The sequence below is a fragment of the Rattus norvegicus genome, chromosome 20 (assembly GCF_036323735.1).
Source record: "Rattus norvegicus strain BN/NHsdMcwi chromosome 20, GRCr8, whole genome shotgun sequence".
Taxonomy (NCBI): Eukaryota; Metazoa; Chordata; class Mammalia; order Rodentia; family Muridae; genus Rattus; species Rattus norvegicus.
In genome coordinates, this window is record NC_086038.1 from 44,822,955 (window position 1) to 44,845,741 (window position 22,787).

The 22,787-nt window shown below is 42.6% G+C and overlaps 1 protein-coding gene across 5 annotated transcripts in view; it reads left to right on the forward strand.

Moving 5' to 3' along the window:
• Rev3l (REV3 like, DNA directed polymerase zeta catalytic subunit) overlaps window positions 1-21,714 on the forward strand; it is a 158,187-nt gene extending 136,473 nt beyond the window's left edge. For 2 of the 5 annotated variants that reach the window (XM_006256524.3, XM_006256525.4), the window contains exons 27-32: window positions 4,058-4,172; window positions 8,179-8,316; window positions 9,217-9,407; window positions 9,986-10,232; window positions 12,314-12,523; window positions 20,601-21,712. In XM_006256524.3, coding sequence (XP_006256586.1) covers window positions 4,058-4,172; window positions 8,179-8,316; window positions 9,217-9,407; window positions 9,986-10,232; window positions 12,314-12,523; window positions 20,601-20,741 — 1,042 coding nt within the window. In that variant the 3' untranslated portion in view covers window positions 20,742-21,712. Of the gene's footprint in view, window positions 1-1,512; window positions 2,296-4,057; window positions 4,173-8,178; window positions 8,317-9,216; window positions 9,408-9,985; window positions 10,233-12,313; window positions 12,524-20,600 lie in introns of those variants that run through there. The other 3 variants (NM_001083966.1, XR_362259.3, XM_063279173.1) reach the window with 3 other exon arrangements.
• The last annotated feature ends 1,073 nt before the right edge of the window (window positions 21,715-22,787 follow it).

A 22,787-nucleotide genomic window follows, 5' to 3' on the forward strand; every position in this document is an offset into this window, starting at 1 on the left:
AGTCTAGGGAGCAGCCGTGAGAGGCAGCCGCTGCACTGAAGACCTGAATTTGGATTTATAGCACCCATATGAAAAGCTAGGCATGGACACACGGGTAACCCTAGAAGTAAGAAGGGCAAAGGGGAGAATATCTCTGTGGTTTCCTGACTGCCACCATTACAGGAAAAACAGGAAGGTTTGGTGAGAGACCCTGTCTTAAGAAAACAATAAAAAGGGGCACTCGTTGTCATACTCTTTGCTAGATAAATAATCGCATACATGTGTACACATGCTCTCACACACACACACACACACACACACACACACACTCACACACTCTCTCACACACACACACACTCTCTCACACACAGTCACACACTCTCACACTCTCACACTCACACACACACAGTCACTCTCACACACACGAAATCTTTTGAGCTTCTAAGAGAAACAAACAGCCGAATGCAGTTACCCGTTTGACCCCAGAAAATGTGCAAACTTCTGCAAGCCCATTCAGGTTCTGGCAAAGAAAGGGATGACTTTTGAATCCCTATCCCTGGGTCACTAACAGCAGCTTTCTTGTTTTGTTAGTTATTCTACTATTTTTCAAGGCCCCGTTGTTTATGTAACATCTTACTTTCTGTTGCCTTGAAGTCCTTCTGGAATGTAGGTGTCCCATTTGTCAGAACCTGAAGTGTTTCTCATAAGTTTGGAGTTGGTCACTCTGTGGTGCGACAGGGCAGCAGGAGACAGTGTCCCTCATTAATTCAGATGACCTGTAAGTGGTCCTTAAACACTGTTCAGTCGCTGCAGTCCTTTAAGTGTATATAAAATCAGCAATATACTAGTGCTGACTGAGACCTTGTTGCTCTAGCAACGTTTCCACTGCTATCAGGCAGAGATGGTTTGGTGTTTTCCAAGCTCTGTCAGTATTATCTAATGTCCCTCCTGGTTTGTCTTTGGGCCCCTCACTGCTCAGCTAAACCTCTGCCTGATAGTCTATCAGAGTAAGTCACTGAAAGCAAACTTCGTTATACTTCTTTGCAAAATTTGTAGAGAAGAGAAAAGCGTTAAGTACTTAAATTGTTACTTTAACCCAGTCTACATGTGTTAGCTGTTAACATAGAGTCACAAGCTAGCATGATTTTTATTGCATGTTATCTACCATTTGCGATCTCTAAGAATTGAGAGAGGCCACAGGGAGTGGTGCATACCTTTTAATCCCAGCACTTTAGATGCAGAAGCAGGTGAATCTGTGTGAGTGGTAAGTCCAGCCTGCTCTACCAGCCAGACCCAGTGAGACCCTGCTTTAAAACAAATATATAAACATTTTTAAAATTGAAAAATAATTTCAAACAAAATTCAGTACTCACAGGCTCTTAGAACCAAAAGAAAACGTTGGATATTGTTTAGGCTGGCAGTTCACAGCCTTAGGTAAGAAGGTGTCACCAGCTAGTCAGTGATTGAGACATTAATGTGAACTCCATGCTGTGATTCTTAGCAAGTGCTTTCTCTATATATCACATTTCACAGGAATATTGAGATTCCAATCAGTGAAATGTATGGACAGTATCACTTTGGCCATCACTCATTACTTGATCTGTGCAAGGACAATTCATTTAGAATATGCGTTCTAACAAGAACAGTAGCACCCCAGCAGAGTACAAGTAAGTTACTAGAAGTACAAAAAGTTCCCAAAATGTCTTTCTTAATAATTGCTTTCATTAAAAATAAGTAATTTTTTTCTTTGGGAGGATAATTATGATAAAAGATTGAAAAAACTGCCTTATAAATAATAAATAATGCTTGTCAGAGTGGAGAGGAGATCTTAACTGAAAGGATCTAAAATCTGTCTAGCTATAGTTTATTAACATGGCCACTCACATGGCACATTTGCTTAGCTTCTGTGCTCAACCACTTCATCAGCGGGATGAAGGAGTCTGGTAGGTGCTGAGTGACCACTGCCTCCCTCAGTTTCCAGGATCAAGATTCATAAGGAATCGTAGGTCCCACCAGCGGAGGGTCAGAAGGACCAAGGAGGCTGTTTCACCATTAGAGCAGTTTTCATTGCTACCCACTTAAGTGTAATTCATAGGGACCACTACTTCCTATGGTAATGGTTCTCATTCATGTGTATTCCATCTGGTGGGACATCACCTGCTTCAGACCGTGATGAAAGCTATTATGAGGGTAATTCTGAGTCAGTGTAGGGAATGATTTCCCGTAGGAATATATATACTCGCAGGGTAAGGAGGTGAGATCAGAAGCTCTTGAGAAATTCATCAGACCGTAACTAAGAAAGTCCACATATTTATATCCCCAGCTACTCCCTAGTACATATACTAATTAATATTCTAAGTGCATACTTGAACCCCTTAACCTAAAGATGAATGTTATTTAAATGTTATTTAAAAAATAGAGTGACAATAAGAATCTAATGTAAGACTATTCACAGGTGTGGCAGAGGCTCAGTAGGTTGCATAGTGAGCTCCAGGCCAGGCTGTCTAGAAAGCAAGGCCACCTCACGAGCAATAGTGACAGCAAAGACACCTTTTCCTTTTTAGACTAGTCATCGCTGCACCGTCACCAGACCTTCTCCTTCGTCTAAGCGAGTTCTCTTGAAGCATAGCTCCAAATCCAATTAGCCATAACAGGGTATCCACTGACAAGACCATTAATACTCTTAGGTAAAATCTCAAATATATAACAACTTTCAAAGTATAGTGAGTGTGCTTGTGTCTGTCCACACACAAACTACACACATCCAGGCTTTGTACTCCTGACCCAAGGGGTAACGTGACTCACTTTCTATTACTGTAGATTAGTTTTATTTTTTCAAGTATTTTATATAAACGGAATTATACAGTGAGTGCTTTCTTCCATCTGGTCCTGAAGAGTGAGCACTCTAGGAGACAGATGGGGAGAATTAGAGAACAGAGGTGAGTGTTGTTCCAGATGAGTGTGTGTCACACTGCAGCCACTCGGCCCATCTGGTAAAGTAATGATAGTTATACATAGTGTCTTACAGTAGTTATAACATATATAAATATATAATAGTGTTTTGATATCTCTCTCACACACACGCACGCACACGGTTGATTTTATTGAAGTATGGTCTTAAAAGAAGTGTACAACATATAGTTTATATGAAAATATACGAGCCCGATCAGCCCGCCAGCACTCTAGTCAGTTACAACACATTTCTGTTGCCACAAAAAGTTCTCTTACCCCTCTGTGGTCAACCTCTCAGTTCCCCTACTAGCACCCTATGCAGCCACATCCCTGATTCCTGTCACCGTAGCTTAATTTTACTTGTTCTCAAATGTATGTATATGTGCATCTTGTTTTTGAAATGTTCGTATTCATTCCTGCAACTGAAAAACTTAAAAATAATAGCCTTTCACAATAAAAATAGTTTGGTCATTTATTAACCATACCCCTAGCATAAAAACCAGCAATCCCAATTCTGTATGTTTGCCTAAGAAAAAGATTTTCCATTCAAAAATGTGTATATAAATCTTTGGAACTTCACTCATTAGAGTCAAATGAATAGATAAAAACGTTGGTATATTCATACAGTGAAATACCCAATCATAAACAGAAGCTATCCCGATGTCATAGGCAACTCCTTCAGGTATCCAGGATGAAAGAAGCCAGAGACAGTAGAGTGTGTATGGTATAGTTCCATTTATACAAAATTCTTGAAAAAAACAAAATTAATCTGTAATAACAGAAAGCCAATCATGTGTTAATCCTGGGGCAGGAGTACAGTTTTAAAAGACTAGTTTTTGATTGACTTAACTATGCACCATGTACAACCTTAGATGTCCAGGGATGATCCTGAGACCTTCTTGGCAGCTTCAGTGTCTGAACTGTAGTTGGAGCTGAGCCTTTCAGAGCTGTAACAAGGTGTACTGTGAGTCTCCGAGGGGAAGGAGTTAGTTAAACAGGAAAGCTTTGCTAGGAAGCAACTTAAGGAACAGTCAGGGTCATCCTTGCCTTAGCCAGGAAGCAACTCTTGATGAAATTTGCTCTTATGATGACTTCTGCATTACCTGCTGTATTTTTAATCTCTTAGTATGTTTGTACTACTGAAAGGAGCCACCAAGGAGCAGTCTTTTAAGATTGGTCAGGAAATTGCTGAAGCCGTTACTGCGACTAATCCTAAGCCAGTGAAACTGAAGTTTGAAAAGGTAAGGGAGCAAAGTGTTAATAGTCACACGGGGCTTGCATGGTTCTCAGTGTTTCTCACTCCCTCACCCAGCAGTCCCGGCTCTAGAAATGTGTGGAATATTAAAGTTTGTAGGTGTATGTGCTCTCTCAGTCTGGCAGAGTTGTATGTGTACACCTGTGTGTTTGGTTTATTTGGTTTGGTTTGCGGTTTGTGTGTATGATGTTAGGGCTCAGTTTATACTAACAAGGCTGCCACTGAGCTGGATCCACCGGGCCTCCTCATTTTTTTTTTTTTTAAGAAATTTTATTTTTTAGAAATATCTTAAAATGTGAAAAGGTAGTTTCATTTATTTTTGATGTAAAACAGGCCTTAATGCTAAAAAAAAACAGCCAACATGTCAGAAGGTGCCCTCAGCTGAGAAGTTACAAAGGCTGACCTGCCTCGGCAGTCAACAAGTAAGGGCTGAAGTCACCGGAGCGGGATGCCCACTCCCACAGACCCCAGTCCTAGCTCTTGGGACTGCAGCAGAGGGGAGCTACAAGTTTGAGGCCAGCCTGGTCTTCGTAGTTCAAGGTCACCCAGGCTACAAATCACTATTTGCTTTTGTTGTTTTAATTAGTCAAAATAAAATGGCATCAGTAAAGTGTTTGCCGTGTAAACATTAAGGCCTGATTGGTGATCTCCACATAAAATGGCAGGAGTGCTGAGGCGCACTGCAGTCCTGGCCTCAGGAAGTGGAGACGGGAGGACCCCAGGGCTGCATGTTGGCCACCTTCCCTTAGTCTTGAGCCACAGTCCCAGTGAGAGACTTTCGTCCCACAAACAAACAGGTAAATGAGGAAGAATAGCACCCAAGGTTGTCCTCTGACCTTGATACCCAGAGGCACACAAATTCCCACACACAGCTATACACACCTGCACATAACAACACACACTAACTTAAATATTTGAAGCATATTCTAAAAGACAAAGGTAGTGTATAAGTTAATACAATTTCTTCTTCCTCAAGAAATCATTAGCTGTTTGGAAGCAGACTTTAAAAGTTGTCGTCTTTCCCAGCTTTCTTCTCTTGCCTGCTTCAGTGACTTGGTTGCCACAGAATTCCTTCCTTTTAAGTGTCCTGTTTGTTGGCGGGAGTCCTTCATGTTTCTTCATTGCTTTAGTATCCAGAGTGTCTGGTGACATCCTGTCATTTATGATGGTTAGTAGTTTATGAGTTTTCTTTCTTCATTCTACTCTAGCTACACGTTTATTGCTTTATTGCACTTTTTATTGGATATTTTATTTACTTTCAAATGTTATCACCTTTCCCGGTTGCCACACCAAAAACCCCCTATCCCATCCCCCCCCACCTGCTTCTATGAGGGTGCCCCCCCACCTCACCTCCCTAGCACTCCCCTGCACCGGGGCACCATCCTCCACAGGACCAAAGGCCCCCTCTTCCATTGATACCAGACAAGGCCATCCTCTGCTACATCTGCAGCTGGAGCCATGGGTCTGGTTGGTTGATATTGTTGTTCTTCCTTTGGGCTTACAAACCCTTCAACTCCTTCAGTCCTTCCCCTAACTTCCTCCATTGGAGTCCCCATGCTCAGTCCTGATGATTGACTGCAAGCATCTGCATTGGTCCAGCTCTGGCCGAGCCTCTTAGGAGACAGCCATATCAGGCTCCTGTCAGCATGTACTTCTTGGCATCAGCAAGAGTGTCTGGGTTTGGTGACTGCATGTAGGATGGATCCCCAGGTGGGGCAGTCTCTGGATGGCCTTTCCTTCAGGCTCTGCTCCACTCTTTGTCCCTCTGTTTCCTTTAGACAAGAGCAATCCTGGGTTAAAATTTTGGAGATGAGTGGGGTGGCCCCATCCCTCAACCAGGGGCCATGCCTAACCTCTGGATATGGTCCCAACAGGTCCTCCCTCCTCTTTGTTGGGTATTTCAGCTAATGTCATCCCCATAGGGTCCGGGAATGCTCTTGCTTTCCTGGCCTAGGACTTTCTGGTGACTACCCCCAGATTCCCATGCCCCATTGCTACACACCTCTGTTCAGTTTGCCGACCCGTACATCTCCCCCATCTCCTCCCACACCTGATCCTGCCCCCTTTTCCCCTCCCCGTCCTCTCTTCATCCCAAGTCCCTCCCATCCTCTACCTCCTATGATTATTTTGCTCCCCCTTCTTAGTAGGACTGAAGCATCCACTCTTTGGTCTTCCTTCTCCTTGAGCTTCATATGGTCTGTGAGTTGTATGGTGGGTTTTATTGAACTTTTTTAAAAAACAACTTTGAAAAACTTCCACTGTCGGTCTGCTTACTATGGGTTTAGTTGGCTTTGTTTTCTCATCTCTTAATTTGTAACTATGGTTCGTTGATTTTTAAATCTGTTATAAGCTTCGAAAGATATAATTATTTCTGCCTAAACCTGCCAAGGTACAAGTTTAACATTTTTGTTTTCTTTCTTTATTCACCTCAGTGACAATGTCCCGTAGGTTACTTAGGAATGTGCTGGCTTCTCATGGCTAGGGGTTGTGTAAGAGACCCTTGTTAGTGGTGTAATTCGGCTGCATTATGGTCAAAGAATAAACTTTGTGTGATTTCAGTGGCTCATAGAGTTGTCGAAATTGTTTCTTCTGTTAGTCTGCCTTTGCAGATCTGTCATGTGACCTTGAAAGTCTGTGGTTTTTCTGGTCAGTGGCTAGAAGGCTCTAGGAAGTGTTGCTCAAGTTTCCCATTGGTTGTGTTGTGGAAGTCTCTGCTCTCACTGAATTGAAGATGCCGAGGTCTCCCCTGCAGTCGTGGATTTGCCTTCGTTCACCTCAGTGCTGTCAGGCGTTATTCCTTAAATTGATTTGCTAGAAGATTCCTTGTACTGAGTGAAAACCATTTTCCCACCTTTGTTTTTGTTAATTTTAATGTGAATAACTTTCTTGTTTTTAGTTTGTTTTTTAACTTTTCTGAGCCCTATGTTTAAATAGATTTCTAATATCTTAGAATAGTTTCATTTTTTTTTATTCCTTCTGATCATTTCTGCCTTTTAATTGAAATATTAAGGCCATGTACACTTAATGTGTTTATCGATAAAGCTTGGGCATTCCATATAAACATGCTTTATTACCATGTCAACCACAACAGACATAAAGTTCTTATTTTTACATTAAGAAAAAATAAATGGGCTAGACCTAATGGCGCATGCCTGTAGCTGCTCTGGGGGCTGTCAGAGGAGAGCCACTTAAGCCTAGGAAATTCAAAGCTACTCTGCGAAAAATATACTGTCTCCTTAAAAAGAAAAGTAAGAAATGTTAAGTGAGGATGTTTCTGGAGGGGAGCTTAAGGGGAAGAAAAACGGTAAATTTTATAACATAATTTAAAGTAAAAGGATTTATCCTAAAGATTAAATCATGTGAGGTGTAAGGTTATTTACTGTAGCTAAATGGCTAAAGATTGAAAGCCTCCTCAGTGTCCTGAGGTGGGTACTCAGTCACCTCAGTCATAATACCTCTGTACCATGGACTTCTCTGTCGCTACGGAGCCGTCCACATTCTACCGACATAGTCTCCGCAGAAAACTGTTGACTTAAATATACAAGTGCAGAGCAGTCTACGGTAAGCTTCCAGTGTAGGGAGAAGACTAGAATGTTAAGTGCTGCGTGTGTTTGCAGAGAACCTCTGGACAGGTCCAGAGGAGGCCAGAAGGGAGGCCGTCAGGAGACTTCACTGTTTATTCTTGTAGTTTTAGCTTTGCGCTGTCCCTAAATATAAAGCAATTTAAAGTTAATACATATTGATCAGTGGCTTTGGGAAAATAGTTTCACTCGAAGTAGAATCAAGTTAGTGTAGAAAGGAGTGGATTTTAAGAAGTAATAGCAATTCGTTCTGTGTGCTTTTGCCTTCTAGGTTGTTGATAGGAATTTATTGCATCCTTGGGAATATGTAAATGTTTTATAATGACATCTCAATACAGAGAACATTAAAGAAAATTAGTCACAGTTGGGGAAAAGTGGTTACTGTGAGTCACTTTGTCCATTTTACTACAGGTATATTTGCCTTGTGTTTTGCAAACAAAAAAGAGATATGTGGGTTACATGTATGAAACACTGGATCAGAAGGACCCAGTGTTTGACGCAAAAGGAATAGAAACAGTGAGAAGAGACTCTTGCCCCGCTGTTTCCAAGGTGAGTTGTGTGTGTGCTGTTGGCAGCGGTGACAAGTAAGCAGCCAGAGACTCCGTACAGATGTAACTGAACATCCAGTTAAAGGACTGTGTCTCACATAATTACAGGGAACCACTGGTGATGTGTGAATTTTGAGAATTTTATTTTTATTTGGAAACTATTGTACTTAGTTTCAGAGTTCTTCCCATATCTTTCTATCAATATTTCTATCAAAATTATGAGTTTCTTGGCTGTTGCCTCTGAAAATAGGATAGCTTCTCACGTAACAGTTCCCAAAAAGTAGGGAGCAGGATGCAGACAGGAGAGTTATCGGATAATCCTAAGAAACCAAACTCATTCCAGGGTGACTGAAATTCCACTAAATCAGTGCACTGCACGCTGGGTCATGCTGTGCCTGAAATACTTGCAATACAGAAACTCCGTCACTTACCTGCACCATTAAAATAGGCAAAAGGAAGGCGGATTTATTTTTTATTGTATGTGACTCATTGGTGATATTTACATTTCTCATTTTTTTCTTTAGCTAAATTGGCTTCTCCCAGTATATAAGATTTTGTCCTGTTTCTTGTTATCCGGGTGCTTTGACTGTTTAAGAAAAACAAAGTTTTATGTTTCCTCTGAATATCATTCTAACATAATTTTTCTCAAGCTATGTGATATTCTAAGAAATAACAAGACTTTATATATAAAGTCTCAAATACTTCCAATGTCTAATCATTTTATTGTCTAATCACAAGATTGAGCGTGGGCGGGTGGGCGTGTGTGTGTGTGTGTGTGTGTGTGTGTGTGTGTGTGTGTGTGTGTGATTCCAGTATCTGATAACTTTTTAAAGAAAACTTAACAATAAGACTGAAACATACTGGGAGCTGTTTTATCTTTTCTGCATCTTTTTGTCTTAAGATACTTGAGCGTTCTCTAAAGCTGCTGTTTGAAACCAGAGATATCAGCCTAATTAAACAGTACGTACAGCGACAATGTATGAAACTTGTGGAAGGAAAGGCCAGCATACAAGATTTTATCTTTGCCAAGGAGTACCGAGGAAGTTTTTCTTACAGGCCTGGAGCCTGTGTCCCAGCCCTTGAGCTTACAAGGTAATGAGGCATGCATACTACAGCCCAGTCCTCAGTGCACCAGGACAGTGCAGAGGTCATCTGCAACCAGTAAGAGAAAGGCAACTCATTACAAATGCAGTGTTGTCTTTACTTCACCCTCGCTGAAGTTAAAATGTTTCCCTGTGCTTTGGAAGGTGTCTTCTTCTGAGCTTAGGGAACTAAATGCAGTAAACTGATGTGTCTGGTTACATTTGTGTCTTCCAAAGCAGAACCATGGCAGTCCTTAAGTTGGAACTGCAGGAGCATTTAGATGTCATTCTGCAGTCAGATTGTTTAGTTAAATTTCTCTCTTCTTTCACTGTTAGATATCTACTAACACTAAGACCTAATCCAGGTAACAGTGCTATAGAGAGTAAGTTTCAAACTGTTATAGCTTGTCTACTTGATATCAGCTGAGCAAAGTGTATAAAATTCTCAAAGAATCAGAGATCTAGTTTGAAGGTAGCCCTGTACATACATCCCTGTACATTGCTCTTGGTTTTCAGGCTTAATTCTGAATAATTTGCTGGCAAGGTACTTTCTCTGACAGTCTGTGTACTTCACTTGGATTTGAACAGGAAAATGCTTGCTTATGACCGGCGCTCTGAGCCTCGAGTTGGAGAACGAGTGCCGTACGTCATTGTTTATGGGACCCCTGGACTACCCCTTATCCAGTTGATAAGGCGCCCAGCAGAAGTCTTACAAGATCCGACTCTGAGACTGAATGCCACTTACTATATCACCAAGCAAATTCTTCCACCGCTGGCAAGAATCTTCTCTCTTATTGGGATTGATGTCTTCAGCTGGTATCAAGAATTACCAAGGGTAAGTTTACTAAATAACACATGTCCTATAAATATTTCACTCCAAATTTCAGTATAACTAGATTTTATTTATGTTCTGTGAGAAATTGTCCTCCATTATCCAAACTTACAAAGGTGCCATGCTCTCCAGGCTTCCTTAGTGAGCAGTGTAACTCTCTGTATGCACCTTCTTAGCTTCTACCAAGTTCCCAAACTATAGGAGTGCTCAAAGAATCCCCAAGAGTTTCAGTGGTGATCAGCCACAAAATAACTCAAAAAATCAGCTAGTGGAAAAGAAATGACGTACAAAATTACTTCAAAATGGGCAGGGGTTTTCTTTTTAAGATTGTATGTTTGCTTATGTGGATTATATGCACACGAATGTATCTGAAAGCAGTGGAGGTCAGAAGAAGGCATCAGATATCCTGGAACTGGAGGTTTACCGGTTTAGGGGCTGTCATGTTTGTGCTGGAAACTGAACTGGGGTCCTCTGAAAGATCAGCAAGTGCTCTTAACCATGGAGACATCTCCCCAGCCTTTAAAGTGGACATTTAAGAAGTGCATAGGAGGGCTGGAGAGATGGCTCAGCAGTTAAGAGCACCGACTGCTCTTCCAGAGGTCCTGAGTTCAATTCCCAGCAACCACATGGTGGCTCACAACCATCTGTAATGAGATCTGATGCCCTCTTCTGGTGTGTCTGAAGACAGCTACAGTGTACTCATATGCATAAAATAAATAAATAAATCTTTTTTAAAAAGAAAGAAATCCATTGGAGGGGACTGAGGATATGACTTAGTAAATAAGCAAAGTTGGTTGCTGCCACTAACTCGATGACTTGAGTTCAAATCCCTAACGCCCACATAAAATGATAGATATGACAGTGTATGCGCGCTCCCTGCACTGGGAGGCAGAGATAAGAGTTCCAGTGGCTGGATAGGCAGCCAGTCTTGCCAGTCTAGCTCCAAATTTAGTAAGAGACCCTGGAAACTGGAGCGGGAAAATGGTAATCTTGAGGTCAGCCTGGCTACGTAGCAAGATCCTGTCTTAAAGGAAAAGAACACATGAGATATAGTATCTAGACATAATCCTGCAAGACCAGAGGAAAGAACTGATCTTCAAATACCATTTCACTTGAGTAAAACGCCCAGGGTAGAAGCTTAGAACACAGCTTTGCAGGAACCCTTGTTGCTTAGTTTAGGTGCCTGAAAAGGTAATTCCTGAGTTGAAGCATCTGGGGCACTTTTCTGTTTGTGAGAATTTACTTCAAATGTGCTCATTAATGCATAATGTTCAGCAAAACTAAGAAAGAAAACTGGTTTCTTCTTTTTTTTAAACAAATTAGATTTTTAAAAAGAAGGAAGAATATAAGCTAGAAAATTAAGGTTAAAACTACTTCAGAGAATTTTTGCTAGCTGACATAAAATTCTATATTCTGACCAGAAGCCAGGAAACTCAGATTTCTTTTTAATTGTATAACCAGCAAGAATTCTAAGTCAATGACATTTCTAAAATACCTTTCTCCTTAATATTTATGCAAAATGATTTTATAAGGCTCCAAGAATAGAATATTATTTCAATGTAAAAAGAGTACCTGATCTCTGAAATAAATACTAATGCCGACTAGAGTTCCTGGGTGGTATGTCTCCAGTTACATTTGAAATGCTGTCACACACTACTGACTAACAAAACAAGATATCTAATGATAGAGATATGTAAGCTCGGGGGCCGGATACCCAGTCCAGTGGTAGCCATTACTTTTTGCTCATGTCGAGGACCCAGGTTCAATTTCTAGAATCGCATGGTGGCTCAGAACCACCTGTAGCCCCAGTTCCAGGAGATCTAACAGGCATCTGTGTACTGCACATAAATGCAAACAGGCAAAATTTTCACACATGTAAAATAAAATCTTTTTGAAATGATAAAGTCCATATAAGTCTTAAAAAGACCTTGGTCCGTAAAGACTTTGTCACTTCTATATATTCCCCTATCTAAAACAATTTTTGAACATTTGTTAAGGGAAAGAAAGAAAAGGCTGTAATTAGGTGAGTAGCTGCTTTGCTGTGAAGATCACTCTGACTTGTTTCTGAACTGATGTATTTATAGATCCAGAAAGCCACCAGCTCTTCCAGAAGTGACCTTGAGGGGCGGAAAGGCACGATCTCACAGTACTTCACTACCCTGCACTGTCCTGTGTGTGACGGCCTGACTCAGCACGGCATCTGCAGTCAGTGTCGGAGCCAGCCTCAGCATGTAGCCATCATCCTCAACCAGGAAATTCGAGAACTGGAGCGCCAACAGGAGCAGCTTGTGAAGGTACAGCCTTGATGAGTGTACCCAAATGCCCAAAAAGTCTGGTTCTTCAGGAGTTAGCAGCAGCTCTCAGGTAGAATGAGGTGTGAATCCAGTGTGAAAAATGAAGTGAGCGTTCTAAACAGGAGACTCCTAATATGGTTGGAGCTAGAGAGAGTGCTCAGTAACTACAAGTGCGTATTGCTCTGCACTGGACCCAAGTTCAGTGCCTAGCACCCACCTTACAGACCGTTAGCAACTGCTGTAACTCCTGTTCCAGGGAATCCGATGCCTTCTGGCTTATGTTATATGTTATACACATAAGCTCACTCAGGCACATACACATGCATATTAATATTTTTAATTAACACTGCAATTTAAAAGTAAAAATGGCTTGTTACAATTTAGTTTTTGGTTTTATAGAATAGAATATTGTTTATTAAACATAGATTATAATAACCATCTACCCAATACCTTTTATTTAAAAATAATGTGTCACAGCTCTGAAGGGGGAGGTGTCTTTAGTGCAAGTCTTAACAGGTCTGGTACAGGAGGGGAGGTTCCCCGATTACAAGTGTCACAGTTCTGCACCCAGAGGGGAAGGGTTTCTCCAGCAAGAGCAGTACAGCTCTGTCCCCAGAGGTATCCTGGCAACAGAGAACCAAGGAATACCACAAAGTCACACTGTGAGGGAGAAACCCAGGAGGGTGCCTCCATGCTGGGGAAGCAACAGGGGAGTGAGCTGAAGCAGGTGAGATTTCCAGGGTAAGGACTGGTGGGTTTCGATTCCTGAACTTGGGCAAGATCAGAGGTTGATGGGTCTTCCTGTTCGGGGATTAGTGGGTTTCCTTCACCTTTTTGTCTTACATTCCGCCTTTTTTGATTATTACTGGGGGTTAGGATTGGGAGTTAGAAAGGCGTTCTCATTAGACGATTTGCTGCTGGCTTGGTGAGTTGTCCTTGGGCTGAGTTCCATCTTCACTGTCATGGCATACTTGCGTGCTGCAGGCCTGAAATCCTTGAGGCATTTTGAGTGTTTGAACATTAGGGCTGGGTGGTAATACTAGTTAAGGGATGATTACAGTCTGAGGCCTGCAGTGTGCCCAGAGAGTGTGTCCATGAGGAGTTAGAGCAATCTGTAATAGCAAAGAGAGAGGGAGATGTTGGAGAGATAAGGGATGATAGAGATGCAAGGCTTAAAGCAGTTGACAAGCAGAGAAGTAAGACAGTCTAGTAAGGCAATGGGCAAGGCCTCAAATGGTGGCTGTGAGCTTGACCCAGAAGGGACACACAACCAACATTGTCCAAAACTGTCAGCTGAAGGCAGAGGGTAAGGTCTGAAACGAGGTAGTGTGATGGGGATGTATGGTCACTGTCATCTGAACGGGTGATGCTATGGATGTGAGGACCCTGAGGAGCACTGGGCCACTTCCTCTGTGTTTATACCTAGGGGCTGAGAGTGGGATGTGCGAACCCTCTGTATTCTGATTATACCTGATGGGCAGCTGTAATGAGTGACCCCTGTCTCCTGTCTGGAGTGCCCTGGGTCCCTAATTAGACTACAAAAGATTCCCCATTCTGCATAAAAAGTAGAACACCTTCCTATGTCTCCTACAGGACCAGTAAGGGCAGCCTCCATAAGCCTCTGGCTGACGTCGACAGTAGTTTCTAGTTTAATCATAGAGAGAACACGCATAGGGAATGGTGTTTGAGAAATTGATTTAGGCGCTGAAGGGATAAGAATCTCCTTTTGGCCACCTGCTGGTGACATGCATGGTCGGGTTGAACCGTTGAGTGTAGGTTTTGGAACCTCAAATCTCCATGCATAGAGTTCACTCCTGATGGGTGTGAGCAAGAGGAAGTTAAAAGGATAACCCAATAGTGTCAGGCTTGGGACTCTGCAGATGTATGAGGCCTCGTTCTTCTGAGACCAGAGGCAGGCTGGTCGTCCTTGGTATCGTCTGAAACTTAAGAGAGCAAGGTCCTGTTGGGGTTGAAATACAAGACAGAGGATTATCTTGAGACGATGGTAGAAAGGACTTGAGATGAGAAAATTGAGCCCACTGAAGGAAGTCAGTGAGCTTGCCGGCAGCTGGGGTAGTAAGGATGACCTTAAAGGGGTCTGTTGAGGAGAGAGACTGTGACCTGGAGGAGAGAAGATAACCAAGTCCAATGCTGACTGAAGAGGGGAGATCAGGATGAGGCTGAGACAGGCGGTGATGGCTGGAGTTACAAGGAGCGTGTGAGAATAGTATAATGAGGGTAAGAAGGTGACTGACAGAGATGACGGCTGAGGTACGAGCCAGGAGACAGGAGAGCCGTCGATCCATAAGCTAGAAAGGGAAGATGAAGAGGTGGTTTTTTGAGGGGGCCCTCGCAGGCAAGCCAACAGCAGGAGTTTTATCCAGTCTGCATGAAGTTCTTGGGAGAGTTTGATAAGTGTTTTTGGGAGAGCAGTTGGTTCATTCAGCCCTGCCTGAAGACTGGAGATGATAACATTTACAAAACACTATGGAATGTTAAGGGCTTTGGCTAAAGTATGAGATGCAGGGCCATTGTCTGATTGAAAGGTTAGAACTCTGAAATGGGAGATGGTCTCCCTGAAAAAGAGATCAGAAACTGTCTGTGATCTGTTAGTGGTGGGGAAAGCCTCTACCCATCCTGAGGATGATTTCCAGGACCAAAAGTTATCTGGAACATCTGACTGGGCATGTGGGTGAGGTCGAACTACCAGTCTGACCCAGAGAGGGATCCCCTGGTTTGATAACTGTGGAAAGGAAGATTCCTGTGCCTGGGAGTAGCAAATTTTACAAGAAGCAGTGATATTTTTAGAAAGCATAGATCCTAAGAGGCAGGCTATAAATAAGTTTTAAGAAAGTGAGATAAAGCCTGACTTTTAGGGTGACAGATCTGATGCAGGTAGGATAAAATTTGTTGAGAATCTGGAGATGTGGATTGTGGTGGCTTGAATATGCTTGGCCCATGGGAAGTGGCACTATTAAGAGGTGTTGATAAGAGATGGATTGTGGTGGCTGTTCTTGGTTGTCAGCTTGACTATCAGGAATGAATTACAGTCCAGAACGTATAAAGATCTTATGAAAGGGAAAGGCTGAGGTCTAAATGTGACAGTACACTCCTTTAATCCCAGCATTCAGGAGACAGAGCCATGCAGATCTCAAGTGCAAGTTCCTGGACAGCCAAATGTAGCCAGTGATGGGTGTAATAAAACAAAGGGCCATGTTTTAGCTCCAGCAAGCAGCAGAGCTTGGCAGCCTCAGCCACACGGCTCTGACTTTACAAGAGTAGAAGGGGTTCCTTAGACAATTAGTGCTAGTTAGTTGGAGCCTGGAGGAGGCCCGTTAAGGCTTCTGAGATGGCTTAGTAATGGTTTGAAGAAAGGGTTCCTGTGAGGGCCAAGGGCCGGCCACCTCATGTAAGGTGGTGGGCAAACAGAGAGAGAAGGGATCAAGCATAAGAAACCAGCCGTCCCTAAGAAGAATAGAATTCATGTTTGTCAGTGGGACTGGACATGACTGGATTGAATGTTTTCTATCTATGGTAGTGGCCTTAGCTAATGCCAGATAATAACTTGAGGGGTAGACAGCTGGACCCTAGAGATGAGACCCTATCCTCTTGCTGGACAGTGTAATAAGGTAGAGGTATCTGCTTGGCTAATTTGCAGGGATGGACTAAAAAGGAAAAGACCATCTATACATTATATAAGGAAGAGATAGAGTCAGAGGCCAAATAAATTCAGGCTGTCCTGGAACCCCTGAGGTAGGACGGTTCAAGTAACTTGGGTAAATGTTTGGCTATAAAGGAGCTGTGGGTGTCTCATACCCAGAGATCTACCTGAGAGAGGCTAGTAAGGGGAAAAGTATGTCAGAGTGTGTGGTTTAGTGGAGAAGGAGGGGAGCACCTGGAGAGCTTGGGGTCAGGCAGATGTGGGAGCAAAGGAAACAGAAGCTCCCATTTTAGCTAGGAGATCCCTTCCCAGAAGGGGCTGGGACAAGCGGCACCACTAGAAAGGAATGGGTAAGAGGGATATCCTGAACTGTGTAGCTAGGTGGTGGAGTTTGGTGAGCCTGTTAAGGCTGTCTCACTGCTCCCAACAATAGAGGAATGAGGAGGAGAGGAGAGGTGAGTCCCCAGGACTTTGTCAGGACTGGAAATGTGGCCCCAGTGTCCAGAAGGAGATTGAGTGTCCTAATACTGTGATGACTATCCACGACTCCCTGTCAGAGATGGCAGTGGTCAGGCCAAGGGGGCCTGCATCCCTCAGTCGTCCATGGCCAGACCAAGAAGATCAGCTAACGGGTGATCTGGGACTGGTTTCCCCAGTTGATGGAGCCTTCCCAAGAGAAAGCCTATTTCTCCTACTCTCACCGTTCCTGTAGTTGCCCGCAGTTCTGTGTGTGGGGTTAGTCAACTTTGATGTCAGTCTGTCCATGTTTGAGAAGTCACATTGGTTAGACTTTAGAAGTATAGCTACTGACACTTCTGCCCTCTCTTCCACAAGGTTCTCTGGGCTCCACAACTCTGCATTTTGGTTGTGTGTGGTTTTCTGTAATGATTCTCTCACAAAGATGAGTTTCCTTGGTGAGGGGTGAAAACCACACCTGCATGCAGGTGTGAGGACAGATGTCTAGAATGTAGACATTACGCTAGTTTAGTAAAGTGATGGTTATAAGTTTAATGTCTGCCTTCTTAAGTTAAAACATAGGTATCCTGTTTCTGTTAAATTTTTAAATTTAGGTGTGAATTGAGCTGTAACAGTCGGGGTTTAAATCACCAGTAAAAGCCTTATAAGTAAACATTTCAGCTAAACTTAGCAAGTTAAGTGTTCCAGGCTAGATTGTTTACCAGACAGCAGGAGAGTTCTTAAATATTCATCAGTTTGTCCTGGCACCTTAATGTGGCTGTAGTACATACAGCCACAACACAGAAATGCTATACTGGGGATAGATGGAGTCTCTTGGCAAAGATCGAATTAGCAAAATGCTTCCTAGAACAGTATGCTCTGTCTCTGCAAAGTACATGCTTCTAAGTAGTTTGCTTGTAGCAATAATGTAACATTAGATACAATGACCAGCATGCTTAGGAAAATGTACCCTTCAGTTGACACGTAGCATTTTACAGATTTTCAGTGCCTTGTGAACCATGTTTAAACCAGAACCACTTCCACAAATGAATTAGAGCTGTAAGTGCAGTGATCTCGTTCATCTCCTCAAACACAGTCTAGTGCTGTTGCTGCTGTCCTGTCTGCTGTCTCACTTGATTCTGAAATGTGGTCTAGGCCGGCTGGCCTAAGAACTGCTTAATTCAGGTCATTCTCCAGAGTAGCTAAGACTGAATGCTTGCAACCGTGATCACATGGTTCTAGATTTCCTGAACTCTGAAGAGTTCTCACTAGTACTGGTTTAAACTAGTCTTTCGTGTTTAGTAATCATTTTAACTACATTTATGACTTGAAACTAAGCATCATTTATACCTGATAGTGTAAGGTATTATAAAGTTTCCTCTTTGCTAGAAATGTATTCCATGACTGATTGTTCTTAGTCACTGTCCTAGCTAGGATTCTGTTGCTGTGAAGAGACACCATGACCAAAGCAACTCTTAAAAAAGAAAGCATGTAATTGAGGGCTGGCTTGCAGTTCAGAGGTTTAGTCTGTTATCATGGCGGGAAGCATGGTGGCACTGTCAGAAATGGTGCCGGAGAAATAGCTGAGAGCCACATCCTAAGCCACTTACACAGAGAGAGAAGAGACAGATACTCTGGGGTTGGCATGGACTTTTGAAACCTCAAAGCCCACCCCAGTGGCATACTTTTCCAAAAAGGCTATACCTCCTACACCGTTCCAGTAATGCCACTCTAGTGGTCAACCATTCAAATCTCTGGTCCTATAGGGCCGTTCTCATTCAAACTAGCACATTCCGTGCACTCAGTCCGACTTCTAAAGGCCCCGTGAGTCTGTCAGTCTCAGCCCTGTTTAAAAGTGCACGGTTCAAAGTCTCTTCTGAGGCTCATGGCAGTCTCTGAACTGTAACCCCCAAACGCAGGTCACATGCTTTCAACCTATGGCGCAGAATATAGATTATCAGTCCAAAAGAAGGGAAGGGAAGGAAACAGTGAGGAAATACTGGGCCAAAGCAAGGCTAAAACCTAGCAGGGCAAACTCCAAATTCTGTATCTCCATGTCTGTGCGCACTCTTCAGATTTCTAGCTAATGTCAGCTCTGTTGACTGCAGCACACCTCTCTCTTAACAGCTCTCCTCGGCAGGTCTCCCATGGCTCTGGGGTCGCCAGGGCAATCCAGGCTTCACTTTCACAGTATCACATGATGGACTCTCTGAACCTCTATACAGGGACCCCTTCATGCTCCCTAGCCTTAGTGGCTTTCCTTAGCCACTTGAGGGAGAGTCAACAATGTCTTTCCTACATCCTTGACTCTAAAGCCAGATGCGTGTGGTCAAAGCTGCCAAGGTCTGCTGCTTAATGGGCCTGGAACCCAACCTTCATCCATTACATTATCCCTTATAACACCTTACATGTTTGCGTATTAGAATAGGATGACTTAGTGTGTGGACAGTACGCAATGACTGGATCGGATTAATTGGCATTTCTTTGTATTAGTGATATCCTCCTCTCCTCCCCTTTGTGGGCGAATGGTCTTACACCAGAGCTGGGCTCAAACTTGCCGTCTGGCTGAGAATGGCTTTAAACTTGATCTTCCTGCCCGCAGCTCCTGCATGCTGGGCTCATCGGTGTGCACCACTACCCTCGGTTTACACATGCAGCACCGAGATTAAACCCATGACCCTAGGCGAGGGCCTCTCTCGTACGTCCTTTGGACAATTGCTGTGGATTGTCATCCCCGTGCTGTGCTCCTAAGTGCACTTTGATACCTGGATATGCAGCCTTTGCTTACTTCCTCTCCCCACCCTCAAGTGGTCACTATCACACCCATCATTACTGTGAGGTGCGACCGACTTTGATTTCTGTACATGAAAATGTGGCAGTTTTTCCTTCTCTGTATGGTTTATTCCACTTGGCTGCATCCTTGTTACGAATGACAGGGTTCCTTTATGGCTGAATAATACTCTATTCTGTAGGTATTTTTCCTGTCCGTCTCTTGCTACACACGTCAGGTGCTGCCCGACCTTGACAGTTGACAATGGAAGCCACAGTTAACAAGGAGGAGTGTGTCTTAGACACAGTGATGTCAATCATTTAGATGCATGCGCAGTAGTAGAAATGCCTGCATCACGATAGTTTTATTTCTAAATGTTAATGTCCTCATACTGTTTTCTGATTTGTTAATATCTTTTTAAATTAACTATTCTAGTTGAGATTAAATGATCTCTCATTGTAGATTTGTTTGTTGGTTTGGGTTTTTGAGAGAGAATGTTATGGCCCTGGTTAGCCTGGAGCATAGGGTTCTCCAGAGTGAAGGATTAGAGGAATGTGCCAACAGCCCCAGATCTCCACAGTGGTCTTGACTGTCATCCTGCTTTGTTAGTAGTGTTAACTTTTTTCATATTCACGGGGTTTGCCATTGAGTTTATGATCCTTGTATATAGTGGGTATTTCTTATCACATGAATCATTTCCCAACATTTTCCCCCATCCCACCATCCTCCACTGCTGCTTCGGTAGCTCCTGTCCTCACATCACAATCCTCAGCTGTGACTTTGTCTCAGTGTATGCAGCTCTCGGGGGCTTAGGTCAGTCAGTCTTGAAGGACTAGAGCTAAGGCAGGGCTCTCCCGGGTGCTGGGTTCTAGGTCAGGAGCCTGAGCAAGCACAGGTAGCCTGCCTGTGCCTTTTAGGGTAACAAGGTACTATGTATTGTAAATGAAAGTGAACCAAGAAACGAAGTGAATCTTGAGACCATTTTGTACTTTGCATGCAATATGGCGAGGCTTCTGGGACAGTAAATAGATGGAATTTTCTGTACTGAGTTAAGTTTGCTAGTTAACTGAGGTAACAGAAAGGAAGGAGTCTGCAAACATGTTATTTACATATACATACATATGCATGTATGTATATGTAGTACACACACACAGAGACGCATTCCTATTCTGTGTTTTTTCTACTTTCAGATATGCAGGAACTGTACGGGTTCCTTCGACCGACATATCCCTTGTGTTTCTCTCAACTGCCCAGTACTTTTCAAACTCTCACGAGTAAACAGAGAATTATCCAAGGCACCGTACCTGCGGCAGTTACTGGACCAGTTCTAGGTTAGCAGAGTCAGTGTCACAGAGCTCCCGGTGCTATTCGTTCAGTGTTTACCACTCAACTCCTCTGCATGGTGCTTTCTCAACCTCCATCAAGTCAAAGATGTCCATCGTCTGTCTGCCATCGAGACTGTGAAGACTCCTGCTAACCTGTTGCTCTCTGAATAGCTCACTTCTTACAGTGTACAAACCCCCATTATCTCACCTGTGAACATTGTTTTCTAATATGCAGGTGTTGGGTTTGCTCCAGTCTATGTACCATCTTGTAAATCCATTTGAACAGATCATGTTTACTCCCTGTGGAAGGAACACGGAACCTCGTACAGAAAGTCATTCGTGTGTGTTCCTTAAACTGTCTGTATCAAGACGTGTTGCTTAGAGATATCCACTCACTTTATAATTTTGACTGCAAAATATTTTGTAAATACACTTTTTTACTTTTCAAACAACTGAGTAAATTAATGTGCAATGACTTTTATACAATGATCTTCACGTTGTTGGTATATCTCCTCTAGGCTTTGCTTGACTGAAAGGTAGATTTGTTACTTTGATCAAACTGTGCAAATAGTACCATGTGTAGCATTTTTGAAACATTCTTTTCTAAAGACGCTGTCTTGCTTTAGCTACTAATGGGGCATTGTGAGGAACTGTGCAAAGACATTTTTGTTACAAACCTGTGGGCCTGTTGCAATACTTTAAAAATAAAATTAAAAAATTTATTCCATTTTGCTTGTTTTGTATAGACATTTCTATTGCTTCTAAATATGCTTAAGATATTTTCTTTCCTTCTGTACTGTACAGTTAATCTTATTTGCCATCCTTGAACACAAATGTGTATTTAGGATATTTGTATAACTGTATAAATGAAAAAGGAATTATGTGGTCAGTGCATTGTTTTTTAAACTGGAAATCCTTTTGTTTTGAGAGTTAATAATGGAAACCAAATTAAAAATTGAATAAAATATGAAATACCATGCTATGACTTTTATCTTGCCAAAAGTAGAATTCTCTTCACCTGTTCTATAAGCAACGTGGGTTCCATCGAACCCTAGGCTTCCCTGAATTACAATGAGGTAAATGTAGGGACGAGAGAGGTAGCTCAGTTGGCAGAGTACTTGCCTAGAATGCAGGAGACCCTGGGTTCCATCCTGAGCACCACCTAAACAGCACAGTAAGCATGCACTTAGGAGTAGAGGCAGGAAGACCAGGAGTTCAAGGTCACCCTCACATACATGGTAGATCTGAAGCCAGCTGGGCTATAAAAGATCCTATCAAAATAAGCACAAGCACCAGGTATGCTGGCTTTTAATGACGGCAGAATATTCTAGACAGAATTTAGCATTCACCTTTTGGTCAGATTGGTTACTGGTAGCTGGAATTTCACTTATACAGTCAGACTTTTAGACTAAGACTGCCGAGGAGAAGCAAAGCAACATTACTTCTTCTTAAAAGCTTAAACACCAATTTTTTTCCCTATAGGAAAGGCTCATAGATGGCTAGCTGGTTGTCGACATTCAGGATTCTCTAACTGCCAGGGCTTTATTTTTATTTAGACAGGGTTTCTCTGTGTAGTCCCAGATGCCCTGGAGCTCACTCTGTGGACCAGGCTGCCTCTGCCTCCCCAGTGCTAGGATATAAAGTATGCACCACCATACCTAGCCACTGCCTGAATTTAAATATGTACCTTTAAATAGTGGAAAGATTAGTTTTCTGGAAATAACATAATTATGGACCCAAAGAGATAACCAATCATATCTCTCAAGTCTTTTTTAAAGCATAGTAAATCCTCACTTTGTGGGATCTTTTTATTATTAGAGGGGCTGGAACTTTCTGCAGTATCAGAACTTTCACATATAAAGTGATTACCACTATAACATATACCACTATATCATGTTGTCACTATATCATAATTTGACACAGCGATATTAAAAGCTATTCCACATGGATGTCTATAAACAGCTCCATTTAGATACAGCATGCCTGGTTGTCTTTTAAATCAGCTGTTAACAGTTTTGTTTTTTTCCTCAGGTCACACATCTATTTTTAGTA